The sequence below is a fragment of the Misgurnus anguillicaudatus genome, chromosome 21 (assembly GCF_027580225.2).
Source record: "Misgurnus anguillicaudatus chromosome 21, ASM2758022v2, whole genome shotgun sequence".
NCBI lineage: Eukaryota > Metazoa > Chordata > Actinopteri > Cypriniformes > Cobitidae > Misgurnus > Misgurnus anguillicaudatus.
In genome coordinates this window covers 40,688,558-40,710,712 of record NC_073357.2, presented here as the reverse complement: position 1 = coordinate 40,710,712, position 22,155 = coordinate 40,688,558, and the positions used below count along the sequence as shown (strand labels likewise).

Here is a 22,155-nt window from a genome sequence, read left to right as displayed (position 1 = left end):
AAAACACTCTCCTCGATATTTAACATGTGCTCTTTCACCCTAAAAATGTGACTCTTTGGATGGAGAGAGAGAGTGTGTGTGTGTTTTGTGTTCACTTACGGGGCTCGAGATGAGTATGTTTGTATTGGTTTTGAGTCGTGTGGCTCCCAGCAGCGTTATATTTCATAAAGTAATAAATACAGAAGATCCACAGATTCTCATGAACATCCTCAGAGTGCTTCAGGTGCGTCCAACATCCTTAGCAGATTAGTCTGTGAAAGTGTAATGCTTTGTTATACAGTGCAGGAAAGGTGGTGCTGTTTTTTACCCTTGTAAAGTTTTTAGTTGTCCCAGTATGCACATTTAGCTCAATTGGTCCAACTGCTTGCTGCTTGGCATGTGGGTATAATGTAGATTTTGTATTATGTTGTTGCATTATATGACTCATATCCTATAGGAACTATTATGCAATGCGTTACATTAAGAGTCAAGGGGGATGTAAACTTTTAAACCAAATGTTTTGTTACTTGTTATTGTTGTTGTCTTGTGGGTACTTAGGGCAGTACTAAATAATATATCCCACAAGTCAAGCTAATAACAAGTTACAGCATTCATTCCGGTCAAACATTTGTCTCTTTTGGTATATTGTGTTGCATCTATGAATTTCTGCACCTTTTGTAATAGTTTTGTATGAGTCCCTTGTGTGAAACGTTGGATCTCTATCATATATGCTGTTTGAAGTGCCCCAATGCACAGCAGATCCTGAAAACTGAAGAATTTTTAGTACAATAAGAATTTGAAGAGCTCAGATGCAAAAGCCACCTTTGACAAAAATAAGATAATGATATTAACCACACGCTCTCGGCATGTATTATATGTTCATTAAATAGTTTCGCTTCAACTCTGCTTAATCCCGGCCTCAGGCCATTCAAAACAAAAATGGTTTGCAGAATCTTCAAAGTCTTTAAAGTGCACAGGAAGACAAATATGAAACGACCATGGATTCAGACTTGGGTCCCTTGTGAGCACTTGAACTTGAATACAACACAAATATGGCAGCCACATGCATCACAATGCCCCCTAATGTGTGGTTCAATTTCTTAATTTTTACCATTTGATTTCTGACTTTGATGATTTGCAATGTTTCTAGTTGCATCTTTAATGATTGTGCAACTGTTTATTATGCCTGGTCCAAATAAGTGGATCTGTTTTAAAATTTGAGGGGTTTGCCAATACAGCTTGCTGCATGTACTTGATTTTTTTTTAAATACTAATGAAGTGACATTTATGAAAATAAGGCATTTCAGTTACTAAGAACCTTTTCATTGCCATTTAAAGTGAATTTACTTAACCTAAACATAAGAACTTAATATAAAGCTAATTTGGAAAAAAAAAAATGCTTAGAAGGTTTTGCATCTGAACTCTTCATTTGGTTTCTCTCTGCTCAGGACAAAGCAGGGACTCCTTCAGGGGACTACACAAGTTAAATCAAAAGACATAGTCATTAATCATTAAAGAAAACATTTGATATAACCTCTGAACAATGCAAATTTAATTGTGTAATATATGTAGGTGTCTACATATCTACAAAAAAATATTAATTAGGGGAGTACTAAGAAATACTTTGGTCTTAAAAAAATCACTGTGTGTATATGAAGAGTTAAAATGTCAAAATGTGTTTATTATTATGTTATCATGTTTTTATTGTGTTTATTGTGCTACTTATAGCTGTATTTTTAGCCTATTGGAATGAAAAAAATTTGATTTTTGAAAAATGTAAAAAAAAAATACGAGTTATCTCGTTTTGGAACCAAACTCTTCATATATTTATACATCTTTATAAAACGGTTAGTTCCAATCCTTGATTCTGATTGATTCACGATAAAACATGGCTGTGGCTGCTTCACCCAACTGTTCTATTTATCACTGCGCCCTTAGCAACACCTTTAGCAACCACACGTATCGGTTTGAGAACGGTGAATACATAAGGGCTTACTTTAAGGGGTTGCAGGCACTCCCCTTCAGACGTTACTTATTCACGATACAGCACAGCCTCTCGTACCTTATTGCTTACATATACTACAGTACACAGTACAATGCGCACAGTTGAGTGCATCATATAGGGGTAGCTTTCCTGACAGGACTTAAGAAAAGTCCCAGACTAAAATGCATGTCTGCGCTGTCTTGACCCAAAACAACTTGAGCTGGCATCTTAAAATATATCTGAAATATAAAGATGCACAACTGTAATGTTTTTGTATGGTATGTTTCCAAAAACTACATACGTTTTCTAACCAAGGACTAGTCTTGGCTTAATCTAAACCCTGCACAGGAAACTGCCCCATGTTGATTTACTCTATGTGTATATACTGTATAACATTGACAAACACTTTTTCATGAAGCTAATTATTTGCAGTTTCCCAAGATATCCATGAGCACAACTGTATGTTGATGTGTTTGCTGTTTCATCTGACAAATCAGTAGTTATTACTTTTGGCTGGACAGAAATTGCCACTCTCTCTATTTATATTTTTTATTTGTCATTACATTTGGTACCACTGGTCTGACACTGCTATGCAATTATTTAAATGAGTTCTTTCAACACTGGTCTATTATTGTGGTATTATGTCAGATAAATCTGTCCCTTAATGGCACATACAGACTAAATGAACTGTGAACTTGAATAGCGCACTAGCTTATTGTCTTATTGGCTGGGATAGTTTAGCTACAATATAACTCATGCACTCAAATACAAAATTATCACAGCCTTGCTGTTAGGGCTGCCTAATGATTAGTCATGACTATTCGTTTGAAGAATAAAAGTTTTACAAATATATAAACAAATATTATGTATATATATAAATAAACACATTCGATGAAAGCTATATATTTGTTTTTATCTGTAAGGTGCCTTATATGCTTATATCTTTGTCGGTATGTTAACCGCCTCCTTGTTGAGTGGTGTTCAGAATTCGGGTCATGCTAAACTATTGCACCCACATCATAGACCTGCATGGTTGACAGACACAGTGTGATGCTCTCTGTAACCAGATGCATCGTGATCCCGTCTCATCAGCAATGGGTTTGACAGGAAATCCAGGCATCTGTTGTGTAGTCATGTTTCATGAAAGATGAATGCAAATGCGAAAGGAGCTAGCAGTCACATTCAATCACCTTTTTAGAAAATGTCCCTACTTCAACATGAAAGAGAAATGGGTGCTTGTGCTTTACAGAATTACAGATGTGCAGAACACATTATATAAAATTATACACTTTACATAAAGTATCTTAAATCAAATTTCCAATTTAAAAATAAGACATGTGCAGTAATGCCATAATGTTATATTTTAGTCCTAGCAATGTGGATACACTGCGTTACTTGCATAACTACGGAAGCCGAGAGAGGCCAGGCGCTATTATTATTTTTGCTTGCTTGTTTTCTCGTGATCACGACTTAATTTCTTGTTATCTCGAGATAACAAAAGTTGTTTTCTTGTGATCTCGACATAACAAAAGTTGTATTCTTCAGATGTGATTAAAGCTTACGTGTACTCGATAGAACGTGTTGTTTTGTTTGTAAACTGCAAAAGCATAATTTGCTAAATTAGCATGGATGAACAAATTCGATTTTACTTGGATCAGAGTTTCGCTCAAGCTTAAATAGATTTGTCAATATTTACAATTTTACAGTGTTAAATTTAGGGACCGTCTTTAAGTTACTCAATAATATACACGTTTCTACTTTTAACAACACTTAAATGGAATGACTTAAAGTCAACAAACAGTCACAAAACCAACATGTTTATGTGATTGTCAGCTATAATGCACACTTTTTAGATTTTTGATATTTATTTAAATAAACTGTTAAATACTATTGAAGATAGAAACGTGTACAGTATTATTTTAGCAATGGTCCCTAAATTCATGAACATGAACCATCCAACTTTATTTATTTATTAAGTCTATCGGCTAGCTACATGTGGTAACGGCCACCCCAACTCATATGCATTACACTAAATGTTATAGACAGTAAATTACATTATGACATTTGGATTATCGTGTCAGGATAACGAGAAAATAACTTTTGTTATCTCGAGATAACGAGAAATTAAGTCGTGATCCTGAGAAAACAAGCAAGCAAAAATAATAATAGTGCATGTGATGCACTATGACTTAAAGTTGCAATGAAATTGAAATAGAAAAACTGTCATATTTTTTTAAAATATTGTGGTATTTTTTACAAATTAGTTATCTGTAAGCTTCATTATTTTTATAAAAATGAATAGGCCCTTTAAATCTTTAATCAAAACCCAAATCTTCTCCCCTCCTCGAAACGATCTCTCCTGGAAAAGATTCCAGCTATTAGCAATTAGCAAAATGACCCAACTTCCAACAATTCAATCAATTCTCGATGGAAGAATTTAAAAACAGCCCTACATTTAATTTATTTCAGAAGACGTTTCACTCGGCTATCACCACAGGGAAAATAGGACAATCGCTACTTCCATTTCGTTTCATTTATTCTATTTATAGTTTGTGTTGTTGTGTGTTTTGTACACAATCACCTCACAAGTAACAGATGGAAATGTACTGTGCTATCAAGGTCTAACTTCACATGCTTTTAACGGCGTGCAATGTTTTGGTAAAGACTGCTTAATTGCATACATAGGTGTAATTAAAAAGAATGTGTTTGGCTGTTAAAGTGTGGTTATGACCTTCACTGCAATGAAAGACTTTTTATCCTTAGAGATTTTTTGTGGCATGCGTATCAGTTTCATAACTTACAAAACAATATAATGTAGCGTGAACGTTGTCTCAGAGGAACCAAGTAGGCTTTATTGATCTCGCTTTCTCGGTATCGCTATCTTCAGTTTCCTCCTTTCACTCCCTCTTACTTTTTTCTCTTGTTTTCGTGCGCCTGCCGCTGAACATGATCACTTTGCTGTCTCTTTTTGCTTTCCATTTCTCTGAATGAGAGGGTACTGGAAAAGGAGGGCAGCAGTTGAAGTAGTTTAGGAGACAGATGCTCTTGCATCTCTCCTCGCTTGTCTCTTCTTTCCAGAAAGCCTGTCTCTGCGTGCATCTCTGCCGTTACCCACAATGCCCCGGGAAAAGCAGTTTGCAAGTGGAATGATTTTTTGGAAACATTTCTCAGTTGAAAGGCTGTGGGCCGCTGCTGTGTTTCATACTGTGTACTCGTTTAAATGCTGTCATTAGACATAATGGAAGATGGCAAAAAAGCTGGTATAAAATTTCCCTTTCAACTGCAAAAATCCCTGCTGTGACTCTCGGTATCTTTAATTCACAATGCATGTTTGCTAGTTTGTATGTGTTAAAACAGCAGTTGCTCTTTTAGAGTGTTTTTTTCTTGCACTTTAAAATCTTACATAATCCCTTTTTTGCTATAGTTTTTCTCCAGTTGCCATGTTGTTCCACATTTGATGGTGAAAGATAAATGAGATCTGTCTCATTTTCCCTCCGGTGACACGACACTGGCTCTGTGTGTTGGAAAATAGAGGCACCGCAATTGTAGCACATTATTTTGTCACTTGTAACAAGTGAAGCTTTATAGCTTAAACAATAACATGCAGAGATCATGATTTTTCTATTGGTGGTCACCTCTGAACATCACAAAGTTTGTTTTTGCTTTATTTAATCAGCGCTATTCCTTAATCACATATGTGTTCAGAAAGCAGTCAACCAGCCATTGGTTTCTAATAAAAAGCTTTACTGCCATGCAAATGAGACACTTTTTTCCTCTCTCTCTTTACCAATCCTTCCTTTATGACACATCATTCAAATGCGTGCCATAATAATTTAATTCTGACTTCAGTTTTAAATATTAGTGCCTTAATGGAGGTTCAATGCTAACTGGGTCAGGTAAAAATGGAATAAAAGCCAACAAAACAACAAATAGTTTGCAATCATGTTCCCAAAGCATGCTGGGAAAGTAAGCATTGGAGAGAACTGCATGCTGTTACTGAAGGAAATGAGAGCATGAAATTAATCTGATCAGTAATCAAAGCATACATTAATACATTACAGCAACATCTTTAATCAAATTAATTTGATTAATTGTCTGAGACCCACATTACTCTCTGTCATTTCACATTACATTTTCTGTCGCTTCTGATTAACCAGTTAGATTGGACACTTGATTCTGTTTATTCTGTGCCATTCAGCTGTAGTGATGGAGGTAAGTAACACAACATGCTTGTTTAATGGCTAATCATAGGGCCCTATAAAATCCGTTTTATTTTTTCCCAAAATCAATTTTCTCCGTTTTAATTTTTGAAAATTCTGTTTTATCCGTTTTAATTTTTGGCAATTATTTTTTTTACTCTTTACTGTTATTTTAGTCATAAAAAGAGTGTGCCTTTAATGTTAATGATTAAAATGTAAATGATTTGGGTAAAAACTGGATAACACGATTACTTAATGACTGTAAAACATGCATTTACACACGCACATACACACACGCGCGCACGCACACACAACTCAATTCAATGCATTGTTTAGTGTTGTTGCAGAAGGCTACAACCATAGATATATACACTAGATGTCGCCTTGGGGCTCTGAGCATGCGTCAAAACCGCCGCCATTTTAGAACAGGGGTCTTGTCATAGGAAGTATCTAGGTAAAGCTGCTATCTCCGCCTGTACTTCGAATTCATGAACGATGCCGGACTTTTGTGCTGCACATGGATGAAAGGGCTACTAGTACTATGCATTACAGTTAGAAAAAGTAAATTTTCATAAAATCAAAACTTTTATTTTTTCCTGTATTTAATGGTAAATACATGTCTGACTGTTGAAACGAACCAAAAGAAAACCAAGAAAATAGCGTTCATGACGATTTATGGTGATTTTATTTCTGTTACACCATTGCCTACAATGACGCTGATGCGGGGTTCCCCTGTTTCAAGATGGCGGCTCTAGTTGACGCATTCGGTCCAATGAACTGCCGTAGCCAAGGTGACATCTAGTGTACATATCTATGCCATTATGAGAGTGAGAAGGGGAGCGGACTTTTCAGGCGAGTCCAAGTGCTCCCAAGAGTGCTATTCCGCCATAAAATATAGTTCCTCTTTTAAATCTGCTTAGAAAAGTGCTACGTTGTATTTTGTGCCACCATACTTGCTTGTATAACTACTCGTCTGAAATAGGAAAAACGTTGATGTGTTTGGTCGCTTCTGGCTTTGTCTCTGGGTGGTGCCATTGAATGAATGGGGCTAAATGCTATCGAAGTGTTGCCGCGCGCCCCAGCGCTTGCACTAAGATGATAGAGGTATGTATCAACTCTTCTTAGTTAAGGTAATAACATAGTTTAATATGGAAAATGGATAGACTATTCATTTAAGAGTCATCTGAGGTCAGTTAGCCTGTGTAGCGAACATATTGAATAATCATTGATATAAAAAATGCTGCTGAAGTTTGTGGATGTAATGAAATTCATGTTAGTTTTTTATGTCTGAGGGACAAAATTCACTCCATACTTAAGAGCTCCATAAATGTGGAAGCACATTTTACTGTTTTGTTTAGCTGACACACCTCTCGAGTTCCTTTATTAGTTAGATTTGATAAAGTCATTAAATTAAATTGAATTGTTTGAATCCCAGAGGTAAATTAAAAAGGCAAGTTAAAATAACTGGTAATAGACCTTATGATGTGAAATAAACAGAATTTAACAATTGCAGTGTTTTATGGTGGCAAAACAGTTTATAAAAGTATTGAATTTTCTGGAAGAACATTGCCACTGCCAGTTTATTATTTAATTTTTTGTTTAGCTGAGTAAAACCTCAGCCACCTTTAGCCTTAACAAATTCATATTAAAGTTCTTATTGTTTAAGGTGCACCTATTTCATTGCCTCATTTTTTAAAAAACAACGTTATTTTGTGTATTTGGTACAATACAATGTGTTAGCATGGTTTATGGCTCAAAAAACACATTATTTTTCACATACCGTAGATTTTTGTATCTCCAGATATCCTGTCTTTCTGAAATGCACTGATTTTTTCACAAAAATCATTGATTTGAAAAGCGCTGTGTCCCTGATTGGTCAGCTAATCTGTACTTTGTGATTGGCCTGAATACCTCTGACGTCAGCTGGAAATGTGACACTCATTACCATATTTGAAAGATTCGCTCACAATGCAATGCTAACAGGAGTTAACTTACAGGCTGAGTCCGAAGCAAGAGGAATTATGATAATGTGGGTCTTTTCAATGTCAACAAGCCCAGGAAGTAAACTATTGCCTACAATCCGTGTGTTAGTTGTAGTCCAAGAAAAGAGATTTACGTTGTAGACGATAACTCGCATTTACCTTTTGGTTTGTACCATTTGCACATAGTTAACATGTACTAATACACACTTACAGACCAAAGGAAATGTTAAATCGTGAATAGGACCATAGGTGCTCTTCATTGTAGATTTATGCATTTGGCAGATACTTTAATCCAAAGATATATATATATCTTTGTGAGATTCTAATTCTGCAGATGTAATGTTGATGAAATCTTGTCTGTTCATTAAGCTCAGATTTTAGACATCTGTAGCTTTTTCCTACATATTAAGTCTACCTCATGCACATTTCCTTCACTCTGCTTGAAGCAGCATTAAAAGCGCATGGCTGCACACACGCATTGTGAGAGGAACATTGGTCATTGCTAACATTTTACTTGTAAGACTGCTGAATTTGCTTAGTAACTTAACACTTTGTAAGTTTAAAAGTTTTCCAGACACTTTGAATCAGGTGTTTTGGAAACTGCTATTTTTACACATCAAAAGTAAACCTTTGAAGTAAACTCACTGTCTGTCTGAGGGAGGCTGATGTGGTGTATGACAATGAACTTAGAAATTTGTGTGTGCGTGCATGTGAAAAAGCGTTTGAGAGTGTGCGTACAAGTGCGCTTGTGTGTGAGAGTGTGTGTGCGTGCGTGTGTGAAGCTACAGATCTATGTGTAATCAGGCAACTGTACTAGTGGCAGTGCTCTAAGTCTGATTAATGAAGCTGTTTATTCCGCACCTCATCAGCCACTGCCAGTGAACACTCCACTCCCACAGGGAACACCACTTCACTGACAGACAGAGAGCGAAAAAGAGAGAGTGAAAGAAAACTGGAGGGATAAGAGATTGCGTGCGTGACACCTGGAGGACTGAGATTTGTGGAGAAAAAGTTTTTTTTTTTTAAGTAAAAGGTAAAGGACAAAATGAGCCACAGAGGACAAAAGGTTATAGCTGAAGCACAAACTGGAGTTTAGTATGTGCTTCTTCTTTCTCCTTAAAGGTCAGTACTAGCACAGATGCTCTAATCGCTCCAAACATCTGGCCTGACCCACCTCATGACACTGGCTGTAAAGCTCCACTGCAAGCTTTTCATTGCTCTTAAAGGGACCGCATTGTAGTTTTTCTTAGCAGGCCCACTTGTACTGTTAATAAAATGTTTGGATTTGCTGTTATAAGTAGGGGTGTCACGATTCTCCAATCTGTCCGAAGTCTAAACATAAACTAAAGTAGTAGAAATCCTGTTTATGATATGCATTTCAAGGAGTTGTAGCAATACATCCCTTGTGTTCAACATATTCATCGCGTTCTGCTGGACTGATGTTTTTAAACTCTATGAGGTTTTTTAAACTCTGTGAGCATCGACGATCCCACTTTTTAATTCGAAGTTCGAGGTTGTGACATAATTTCGATCGATTTCGAAATTGTTACACTCTTAGTAATAAGAGACCTACACTCTTAAAAAGATGCTAAAACCATTCTTTATAGCAATGCCATAGAAAAACATGTTTTGTTTTTCCAAAGAACCTTTCAGGTTTCTATTTCTTTCTTTTAGGGTGTTTTCACATCTGTAGTTTGGTTCATTTGGTCTGTGCCAAAGGCAAAAAAGTATACATTGTAGCTTTTTTAGCAGTTTTGGTTCCTTTTCAGACTGATTGCTCTGGTTCGCACCAGTTGAATCGAACCAAAATTCAGTCATGTGATAAGATCCACATCACTAATTGGCCTCATGTATTTGAACGTATTTCCTAAACTGCTTCTCGATTGGTCAGAATCAACGTGCGCGAAATTCCAACGCAACCCCGGAAGTAAACAAAAAGGAGGAAAATACAGCAGACACCATGGGACATACGACAGTACTCTAGACCAGTGGTTCTCAAACTGGGGGCCGCGAGATGGTGCCGGGGGGGCCCCAGTTTTATGACATTTCATAAAACACATTAATTTATTATGAATTCTGTGTAATTAAACCTAAAGAAAGGGCTACTGACCAGCAGCACTACTTTGTATAATTTGATATGTTTTGTCTAATTAAATGTTATGTTTTAGAACAAATTTGTTATAAAAAAATTTGGGGGGCCGCGAAGGAATGCACCATATACAAGGGGGGCCGCACGCTGAAAAAGTTTGTGAACTACTGCTCTAGACAAACCGTTCATTTCCAGAATGAATCACGGATGCGGCTTGAAAACAACGTTTTAATGCACTACAAACAGCGAAGACACCAAATTTCTGAGGCTCCGTCCGCACCTCCTCGCAACTCTAGGTATGTCCGCGACCTGTCATTGTGCTAATATTGCTAATAGAAACTGTCAACAAACACTTCCTCATCCGATAATGCACTGCACAGCTTACTGCAGCAGTTGGTTTAGTCCAAAATGCACAGTACTTTTGCAGTTAGGTCGGTTAGATCTCAGATTGTGTTCTCACCACAAAAACAAATCGCTCTAAAGTTTGTTTGAAAACATACAAAGACCACCTCTTCAAGGAGGTCTGGGTCCGCTTGTTTGGTCCGCTTTTGGTGCGCACCAGAGTCCGATTTGCTGCATTCTCACCTGCCCAAACGAACCGCACCAAATGAGTAATCGAATTCTGGTATGATTCAACCGAGCTAAATGAGGCAAGTGTGAAAGCACCTTTATAGTCTGTAGGACCTTAATCCACTTAAACTTACATAAACTCAACTGAATGATTCTGTCGGTGTTAACGTTTTTTATGTTACCATACAGCTCGACTAAACATTTCAGGAACCTTTATTTATAAGAGTTTATGTAAATCACTTCCGTTATGATTGGATTATCTATGAACACCCTAATAGTTCACAATGTCATTTTTAATGCACCGAATTAAACAGTGAAAATCTCACTCCGCATAGATGTCTATTTAAACATCAAACTGTGCTGTTCAAAATGTTCTGATTGCCTGTAATTGTGTTGTAGTCTGTAGCTGTTTGCTTTTAGTGTGGGCAGACGTTAAGTCTCAGGTTTGGGATGTGTACACACACAGAACATCAAGCTTATTTATTTCAAAATAGCGTAGATAATCATGTTCTCCCTGAAATGACCCAATTTAAATGGCTCTCTGTTTCTCCTCCTCTTGTATTATTTTTCAGCCTCACACACCTGGATCATCGATGTGACAGCTACTTTTGAAAGAGGCATAAGTCTCACAAAAATAAACATCTGGGTTTTTGTAAGCCTTTTACTCCATCTCCATAACAACACTCAGGCCTCTAAAATGAAGCCATCATAACACAAAAGGAAAAAGAACATTGACAGCAAACGAAAATTACACCACTCGCCTGCGCCAATCAGTGTAATAACTTGGTATTGGAGTCTGTCGGGAGAATCATGCCTGAAATTGTCAGTCTTTCAGAGACACGCTAGAGATGGCACATGGCTTGTATCGAGTTAAGGTTCAGTTTCACAGCTGAAGCCATGATTGGTATATCAATGCAGTGAGGTTATTGCTCATAGTGTCATACAGTATATAGCCCCATTCCATCTACCTTTATTTGAACTGGGTTCTTTGTGTTGATTCGGCATCCTTTGTGACATCTCATTTGGCAAGGCTTTTCCAGTCTGTCTTTGTGTGCTTTAAACAGATGTAAACTCCATCCAGGCCCTATTGTGATAATTTCCTTACTCTTTACTTTCTTTCTGCTGTCATGATCGTGGTCTGGCAAACTCTCTCACTGAGCAATATTTTGTGATGGATCAGAACATGTAACCACTGCAGCCAGCAAGATGGTGTTGGTCTGTTACTCAGAAATCTGTACTTCAACCTGCTGGCGATGGCTGTCAGATTCAAGGCACTAATGAATCTGGTTACGTAAATCTGAGTTACAAGAGCAGCAGCAAAAGCAAGGATGAATGGTAATTTTCAGAAATAACTAATGTTTCTTTCTTTCTTCACAGATTTATTCCTCACCACCGACTCAGGATTCGAGACCTGGATAAATAAGGTACTTTAAAGCTTTACTTACTCAGTCTTTATCTGTAACAGTAGGTTTAACATGTAATCTAGACACCTGAATTCTGTCTTTATAAAGTGCACCTCTTGTATCTATTTAAACTGAACTGGATTGCAGATGTTTAGTGAATAAGACTTCAGTGGGGGTGGCACAGCGGCTTAGTGTGTAGCACTGTTGCCTCACAGCAAGACGGTAGAAAATGTGTAAAAGAACAACCCAGTAACTTAGTTTTGGTAAACCATCCACTGCAAGCATGTGAAAAAATAGGTCATTGAAATCTGTCTCTCCTTGTGATGTCAGAAGGGGATAACACGGCCCCTTAATCTGCACTATCCAACCACAGCACTGCCATTTAGTGCAGAGATAAACTCATTTGCATTTAAAAGGGCACACCCAAAAATGGCACATTTTTGCTCAAACCTACAAAGTGGCAATTTTAACATGTTATGATAAATTATCTATATGATATTATTTAGCTAAATACGTACTGTGGGGACACCAAAGATTTATTTGACATCTTAAAAAAGTCTTGTGAAATGTCCTCCATAAATGTATGTTATTTACTGGCAACAGGCCGTTCAAAGTTAAATAAACACTAAACAATAACAAGTCTTTATCTTTACAGAATAAAACAGCCTCATGCAAACATTCTGGGAACCAAAATCTAAAGGAAAATAGGTTGATAAGGATTTCTAGTTATTGTCGTTTTATTCTGTAAAGCATATTGAATATTTTATAGTTTTTTTATGTAAAAACAAAGACCTGTCAATGTCCAATGATCATTTAACTTTAAACAAACTGTTGCCAGTAAATAACATACATTTAAATTTACAGTAAGTTACTGGCAAACAGCTGCATAACTACAGCATTTTTTACAGTGTGCTTTTCTGTTAATGGCAGTCATTTGGATTGCTGGCTTTTTTACAATATTTAAAACAAATATTTTAAGATAAATTATGATTTTTAATCCATTTGTTTTAAAGGAATATTCCATTTTTTTAAAGAAAAATCCAGATAATTTACTCACCACAATGTCATCCAAAATGTTGATGTCTTTCTTTGTTCAGTCGAGAAGAAATTATGTTTTTTGAGGAAAACATTGCAGGATTTTTCTCATTTTTATGGACTTTAATAGACACCAACAATTAATACTTAACTCAACACTTAACAGTTTTTTTCAACGGAGTTTCAAAGGACTATAAACAATCCCAAACAGGGCATAAGGGTCTAGCAAAACGATTGTCATTTTTGACGAGAAAAATAAAAAATATGCTCTTTTAAAGCACAATTTTCATTTAGTTCAGGTCCAGCGCGACCTAACGTAAATGCGTACTGACGTAGGGAGGTCACGTGTTACATATATAAAACGCACATTTGCGGACCATTGTAAGCAATAAACTGACACAAAGACATTAATGAGTATCAGATGACATACAACACACTTCTTTCACCACACTTGTAAACACTGGGGCGGAGTTTCGCGTTCGTCCTCTGTGACCTCTTGACGTGATGACGCATTGCGTCGGGTCACGCTAGCGCATGACGACCGGATCCAAACGAGGAGTTGTGCTTCAAAAGTGGATTATTTGTTATTTTTATTGTCAAAAATGACAATCATTTTGCTAGATAAGACCCTTATGCCTCGTTTGGGATTGTTTATAGTCCTTTGAAACTCCGTTGAAAAAAACTGTTAAGTGTTGAGTTAAGTATTAATTGTTGGTGTCTATTAAAGTCCATTAAAATGAGAAAATCTTGCAATGTTTTCTTCAAAAAACATAATTTCTTCTCGAATGAACAAAGAAAGACATCAACATTTTGGATGACATGGTGGTGAGTAAATTATCTGGATTTTCTTTTAAGAAAATTGAATATTTCTTTAATTTACAGTAATCAGAAGGTGGTGTTTTCATATAGGTATGTAGAGGAGTACCCAACAGTCTTTGCAGCATTACTGTAGGTCCCAAAGTTTTGTACTCGTAGGACTTTGAGTATAAGGGTCAGTGTGTCATCTGCTCCAGCCTCTAAGCCAATGCTCTGACATACAGTAGATGTTTTAATGCAACCAGTATCAACATGTAAGAGTCTGCTGTACGGCATTATACACTGTATGAAGGTTAAAAGAACACAGAGAGAAAGGTCAAACTGTAGTGGCTAAAGAAGAGAGGGACAAAAATGAAAAAAGCCATTTGCTAGAGAAAATGTAAACACTGATGTTTTTAAAGAAGCACCTTTGAAAAGACTGAAATAACAGATGATAAAGTCTGCAAAAGGTCACTGGTGCATTTACTGTACTCTCTGGACGTTTCTCCCCCTGCACTCTTCCTTCCATCTGTGTGCGGCGTTCCAATGCTGATACTGGATATACAGAAACAGGCAGTTCTGGTAGATCACCTCTCCTCTACCTGCAGGGGGTCTCATCATTTCTATTTGTGAGAATGATGAGAGTGAGAAGAGAGGCTGTTGAGAGAGTGGAGGGATGGGTAGAACGACATGCTGTGCAGAAAGAAAAGAAGGAAAACAACGAAAACAGAGAGAAACGGAAAGAGATAGAATTGGAAAAAGATAAGTACTGTAGGTGGGTGAGTAAAGAGGAAGAGTGATGGGCAATTGTTAATCACATCTGAGGCAGCCATTTTAGATGGTATTTCAAGCATTCTGACTTATTAACACAGTTATAGAGTTGTTTCCTTATGCTAAACGTAGGCAAAGTGTCAAAAAAGCAGTTGGGAGTGTTACAGAGTATTTCTGTGCCGAATGCACTTTGTCAGGGTTAGTACAAGTGTCGGAAAGTTTTTTTCGATTACAGGTCCAGCTGACGTTTCAGGGTTTTTTTATACGTATCACTTCTTTATATGGGCACTTCCCCCGGAAAACCCCGCCCACCCGTCAATCAGCGGGAGACGCTAGAACTTTCAAACATCATATCACGCAAGATAGCTTTGTTTAATTTGTTTAATTTTAATTGGACGTAAGGAGAAGAAAGTCAGCCTTATGGAAACAATGGATATAGTTTATTGTCCAGGAGGCGGAGTTTTGCGTGTGTGTTTAATGAGCTGGATTTTCCCAATCGGTTCATGATTTGCACGTGGTAAGTAAGACTTCTGTCTTATGTTGGAAATAGGCGCGTGCATATTATGTAAATGACACGAACATGTAGTGAATCATAAGTTATAAGTGTTGCATGACTCGTACTCGCTCCTCCCGCGGTATAACCCCTCCTTCTTCATTTTTTTGTACGTTATCGGAAAGATTCGGTAAAGCTAACCTTTCTTTTATAAATCTGATTAAACTAAAGACTCTCCGGAGATAAAAAGGATGAATACTACTCTATAGGTACTCCAGATTAACATCAGAAATGCAGAAACAGCGTGTGTTACGTGAGCTTTAAGCCTCATTCCTTAAAAGAATCATCAGGGAGCAAAGGCCATGTTTACACCTGGTATTAAGATGCATTTTGGTCGACTGGATTACATGTGAATGACGCTAAATGCAGGTGTAAATGGGGTGTAAAACCTTTTCTACCACATTCAGAGGTTATCGAAAAGTATTCGACCGGGTTGCTTTTGTGGTGTAGGCGCTCATGTAGTCGAATGTGTTTGAAAAGCCACAAAAGACCGCCTATTGATCTAATGTGTGATGTACAAGCACAATGTTTTCCATCAGACCTGACTTCTAGTGTAAACCCACAGGGGTGGTTTCCTGGACAGGGATTGGCTTAAGCCAGGACCTTAGTTTAATTAGGAAATGTAACTAGTTTTAACAAACATACCTTACTAAAAGCATTATTTGTGTGCATTTTGAGGCAAAACAAAGGGTTTTGTTTTCAGTTTGGAAAGCTCTTACATTTATTTTAGTCTAGGACTAGTCTAATCCCTGTCCGGGAAACCGCCCCCACAGTGTTTTTAGGTGGTATTTAGGCCATCACCTATAAACTAAAGAATAAAACTCAATTTAAACCCGTAATTTCTCCTGTTTGCTTTAAACGAAAGCAGATGGACTAGGCCATAGACTATCCCCTCAAATTAATGAGGACAGAAAGTGGATAAAAGAGACTAAAACACCAAGTGTAAACAAGAATGTGTCTCTCTTCCACATTTTAATACCAGGTGTAAATGCACTCTAAATTAAAAGCACGGCTAATTGGTGAAAAGTTCTTATATTTCCTCCCCTAAACAAACATACACATATTCGCATACAGATTCCCACACACCTTACCTTTATGGGAAACCTATAAAACCGCAGTAATCCTGCCATTATTTACTCCGAGGTTTTTCACTTTAACAGTCTTTGGTCACAGGCTAGTGCTCTCTGCTTCCTGTACCACGGTACGTTTTAATTACTTTCCTCATGCTGTCTTTTACCATTCCCAGCCCTGATTATACACACACTCGCACGCAGAAGCTCTAGTGTTGGTTTAAATTGAAAAGCTTTAGCCGGAGACCGCATGCAAAGTCATTACTGTAATACAAGGCGCCATCAGTCATTTTAGCAGCTAGACGGATCCTCCCCCGAGCAACAAACAAGCCAGAAAATATTAGCCCTTTGACTCTTTAACTCAGTAACTTGTTTATTTTTCTTTGGCTCAGGTGATAGAGTTGCCTTGATCATATAAACCGTTAACGTAGTGTCACGTTCATCACGAATGCCCCGCATCATGCATGATTTTGAGCGTGCCAACTGAAATGGCTGACACGCACCCTCAAACTCACTCGATGTGCTGCGGCACTTAAACATGCGTTGTGTCGATTGCGCAAGAGCCTCACAATCAAGCTCGCAGCATGTGTTTACAATCTGGCACGTGTCAGAGCATCAATCAGCCTCAATCAGAGCATATCTGTGTTTATGCGTCCTGTGTTGGTGCACAATGGTGCTAAATGGCAGAGGAGATGCACATTGGCCTCATCAGTACTGTGAGTTTAGTAGTCTCTGTCCTTTGTGATATATCTGATCTAAATCAGGCACAATTTTGTCTTCTGTTTGATTGGATATAGATGAAGCTTCTGTTGGTGTTTTAAACTCGGGATGCATCTTATATTCATGTTCTTATATGCACTTTTTTCTTTTGATGTACATGGATGTCAAAAAGTCTGAAACCAATAGTAAAAAAAATATTTTTGCAATTTTCCGATTTAAAAAAGCTTAATGTCATCCAATTATGTGAGTTGTTGAATTGGTAGAGTAGCATGAATTTGTACTGTTTTGCATGTCCTTTTATGTTTTAAAGAAAAAGTTCACCCCAAAAGTGAAAATCTTTCATAATCACCCTCATGCCATCCCAGATGTATCCCTTCCTTTCTTCTTGTAACACAAAGATCGTTCAAGTCTCACGGCCGACAATTTGCGAGATGTGCCCTTCAGCAAGCCACGTTCCCCCAATAGCTCCCTGGGCGCTGTCGTGATAGCTGCACTCTGCACCGTGTGTATATTTACGACATGTGTTTTTCACTACCAACTGGGTTTGGTTAAATACGGAGGTCAGATTTCGAGTATGGGCTATCATACTTGACAATCACTTCACTTTTCATGAACACATATTACTGTATGCATAAACCGATTTATCCGATTGTTATCACACAATAGGGAGTTTATTTTATCTTATGCTTTTCTGTTGTGATTTGCTTGCTACGGAGCCTTTCAGATTTAACATGCTTATGGCGCAGCGAGAGCTTTTTGTTGAAAAACGACAATTAATTAGCACAATTCGCTCCATAAATCTCTTAAAATGCAGAACGCCCATTACAAAAAAGCGAGTCTGTGTTTTGCTAACGATTGTCAAACTGTGAGACTCAGCAGTTGTAAGTGTTAGCAAAATATCCACTTTTATAGTTATTCTGATTTGAGTTGAGTTTTCTTGCCATTTTTAACACTCTGTAGTCAAGCAGATCAGAGCTTATATTAAGGCCAAGAACAATATAATCTATAATAGCATTTAAAATATGCGTTCAGGATCTAACTTAAGAAAACTGTATAGTTAGAATAATTTCAGCAAAATTCTTTTGATAATGAAACATGAGTAAAATTCTTTCCCTTCTACATGAGATGTATTCTAATGCCAGGTTTCCTTAAGAACATCGATTTAGCCTAGCCATTTTTCAACAATACACACACACACATTTGCACATAAGCATATGAGCCCAACATGCCACTGTTACAGCCCATTCCTATTAACATCAATGTACAAGCAATCCGACAGGACAGACCCCGTGACCCGCCACTGCCTCGTTCTGCTTTGAGAAGATTAGGGTGAGCAAGTCAAGTTACCATTACCTTTACATAAGCCACAATCACATTAGAGTTGAACTGCCTCTACAATCATACACCGATCAATATTATTCATGACCGCAAGATGCATGCTGCAGTCTGAGTAAAGACTCTAGGGAGCTTTCAGCGGAGATAGATAAACACAGTCCAGGCAGAAGGCACTTGAGTTTTGCTCTTCTTGAGAATTATAAACAAATCCTTTAGGCCGAAAGTTGCCACATAAAACCGGCTCAAGTGGAACACACACCGAAAAACTTGCACTATAACCACCATAGACATTAAGGGGATGTAATATTCATATTAGTAGGGGATTAATATGGGTTTTTCAGTGACCAGTTATCAATTTTTAATTTTGGTCATCCCATTATTGAATATTTAATTGCATCCTTGCCTATATTGAGGTAAGCATGTATGCTCCTTCTATAAATGTATCCTCATAAATATTTTATATGCACAAATCTGAATAAATATTTTATATGGATAGTATACAGTTAAATAAACGCGCCATAATAGTAAATTGTTTTTAAAAACAAGCCAGAGCTTTATTATAAAATAATTTTGGACAAAAGATTTGCAGAAACACTTTAAGTATATCTTTTACACTTTCAAACTGTGGTCTAAAGCTGTTAGATTATCACATGTAATGAGACCAATTACCACCATGCCATCTTGGTTATGAAGGACCGTAGAAGCTGCAGAGAGAAAGGCTGCATTATGCCGAGCCATGGCGATTAGACCTTGGTGTTTTGTGCTGACTGAGCCTAAGGTGACGCTTGAGGTAATGGAGCGATTTACTGTATGACCAGTAACGTGTTAGATTAGGTGGTCACGTGCAGTTTTAGAAAAAAGCATGATGGATGTAACAAAAAACAAATACTCTGTACTTTTTAAAGCCAGCTCACTCATAGCATAGCTTACATAAAAATTTGTACACATGTGGCAGACACTTTTATCCACAATGACTTACAGGGCAAAAAAATTACAGATACAGTATAAGTATGTGCATTTCCCAGCCATGCTGTACTTGTGGATGTACAGTAAAGCTTGAGCAGTTTTGGTGTGGGGTGTAGAAAAGCACAGTGGTGTGAATTTAACCATAGGTGGAATAGTGTTGTTCTTAATCCACATTGCCACATTGTGTTATGTTGCCTCACTAGGTTTTGGGACAGAGCTTTTGTCACCTTTTTTGACAAGCTCTTTCTTGCTTTTTCAATGTTTTAAAGCATTTTACGGTCATGATCACATTACATTCACTGTCAAAACAAATGCTTAAAAAAAGTTGGTCCCTAGCTATTAACCAATAGGCCACGACTGGCCTACTGACAGCTAGGACCATTTTTTTCTTACAGTGTACACTATAGAGAGCCGCAGGTATGACGTATTTTTGTAGGCCAACCCAGAAGTTAGCGGGACACTGGTTCTCTTGCAAAAAAGCCAATTCATTTTTCCATAGACTTGGATTATCGCAAAAATAGTTAGACCCTCACATATTTTGTCCAACAAGGTAATCTGCACAGTTGAATACAAATTTTGACATTTGAAAGTGATGAAAGGGTAAATGTGTTTACTACAAATATAAAAAGCTAAATTTTGACTTCATTCGTTTTATGATTTTTGAAATTCATAAAACTTGTGTTCATCTGTGAAGATTATGGGCCAGATTTACTAACAGCTTGCGGCAGTGCAAACCATCATTTTGTCATTAAATAACGACTGTTGGGATTTACTAAAGACTCGAAGTGATTAATTAGTTCTGAAAAGGTGTGGTCTAGTTATTTTTGTGACTGACATCATTGCATATGCATTTCTAAGAGTTTCCCTTTCAGACACAAAATTTATGTCGGGAGATTATTTAAATAATTCACGCAACGCGATTTACTAATGTTTGTGTGTGTGATATTACTGATATTTGTGCCATTATTTAGCGCCTTAAATCATTTTGCGCTTGAAATCGCTGAAATTGTGGCATCAGAGAGCGCATGGTTAAGCCAGAGGATTTTTTAACATGTAACAGTTTATTTGGAATGCCAGAGGAACATATTATTCAGAAATACTGTTTGCCAAGCCATTTTTTTATTATTTGCTGCCGGTAATAAAAGAGGAGTAATTAGGAAAAGTCACACAATACCAGGTTTTTCAAAAACTTATTGTAAATTTTCACTTTTCAGTGTCTCATGGTTTTGTTGTTAGCTGTAATGCCCGTTGTGCTAGTAGATCACGCGCAATCAGCTCTGCTTAATTGTGACCCTGAACTAATTTGCGCTGCTCTTAGTAGATTGTTGGTCATTATGGAAATCACCTGTTGTGCCTGTGTTATTTATTTTGCGTTTTTAGTAAATAACCCGCAGATATTACCACTCATCCGGAATTATTTGGAATTGCGCTCTGACGCTAATTTGCCTCGTTTAGTAAATCTGGCCCTAATTTGTTGGACAAAACGTGTAAATGTCATACATTTTTGTTAAACAGAGCTTATTTTTTATGATAATCTAAAGGTCTATGGGTAAAATGAATGGGCTTTTTGTGAGGTAACCAGTATCCCACTAACTTCCGGGTTAGCCTACAAAAATACATAATCTCTGACGCACTCTATTGCCAAAAAAACATTTGATGCCAATAAAATATGGTGCCAAAATAATAAAAGAAATATTCAACAAGACAATGGGTCTCATTCACTAAGCATTGAGATGTGCATACAGATGTTTTCACGAACAAATCGTGATTCAACAAAATTCCTTTTAAATGTACGCAAAAATTCAAGAAAACCTAAAACCACTCGTACGCAATAATCACATACGCTATAATCAAATACTAGGCTATAATTATAATGTGTATAATAATGCTTATAAATAAAATGTACATAATTATATTATTATATTTTATATTATAATATAATATTTTCTTTATTATATATTATTATACATTATCTTTATTAATTTTACTGTATACATTATTATATTATACTATACATTATTACAGGCTACTTATTTTTTCTACACATATAAAGAAGATGCACGTAATGAAAAATCTTCACGCTTTCCTTCATCACTTTTTTAATCTCTATATAAAAGTGTCTGCTTAGTGACTAATGTAAACGTCATGTAAATGTAATGAGAAGTGCAAACGTCAATCACTTCATCCTGTCTGTTTTATTTTAGATACAGATGCGTGTCTCTGTCATATTAATTTAATGTCATATTTGTTAACCCATCGTATACTTATTTAATGTTGCTCCAGCCGGTGGACAGCACTGGCTTCCTCCAGCAATGGCAAAACCTCCCAAATAAAAAACGCAAAGCAAATCGGAACTTTACCGATAATAAATATAATCATGGATTTCTTTTCGAGCTCTTTTGCTTCTATGACAAACTGTGCTAAAATTTTCTGTGGACCAGCGCTGCGGAAAGCCCTTATGGAGCTGGTTTGGGCGTGCTTTGTGCAAATACCCAACCTCGTGCACGCGGCTACTTATGTAGAACACTCCAAATTCACTAACTTAAAGGAACAGTATGTAGGATTGTGGCCAAAACCGATATTGCAATCACAAAACTTATGGCTAAAACTGGTACTGCAATCACACAACTGGTGGCCAATACACAACATGACAACATAAACATCAGTTGAGGGCTGCAACTCCACTTTTTAATGTTTTCTTAAT

General features: G+C 37.1%; 1 protein-coding gene across 1 annotated transcript in view; it reads left to right on the top strand.

The window, feature by feature from the left end:
- itfg1 (integrin alpha FG-GAP repeat containing 1) overlaps positions 1 to 22,155 on the top strand; it is a 158,943-nt gene that overhangs the window by 18,012 nt on the left and 118,776 nt on the right. Inside the window, exon 7 of the mRNA XM_055207749.2 lies at positions 12,181 to 12,227. Coding sequence (XP_055063724.2) covers positions 12,181 to 12,227 — 47 coding nt within the window. The remainder of the gene's footprint in view (positions 1 to 12,180; positions 12,228 to 22,155) is intronic.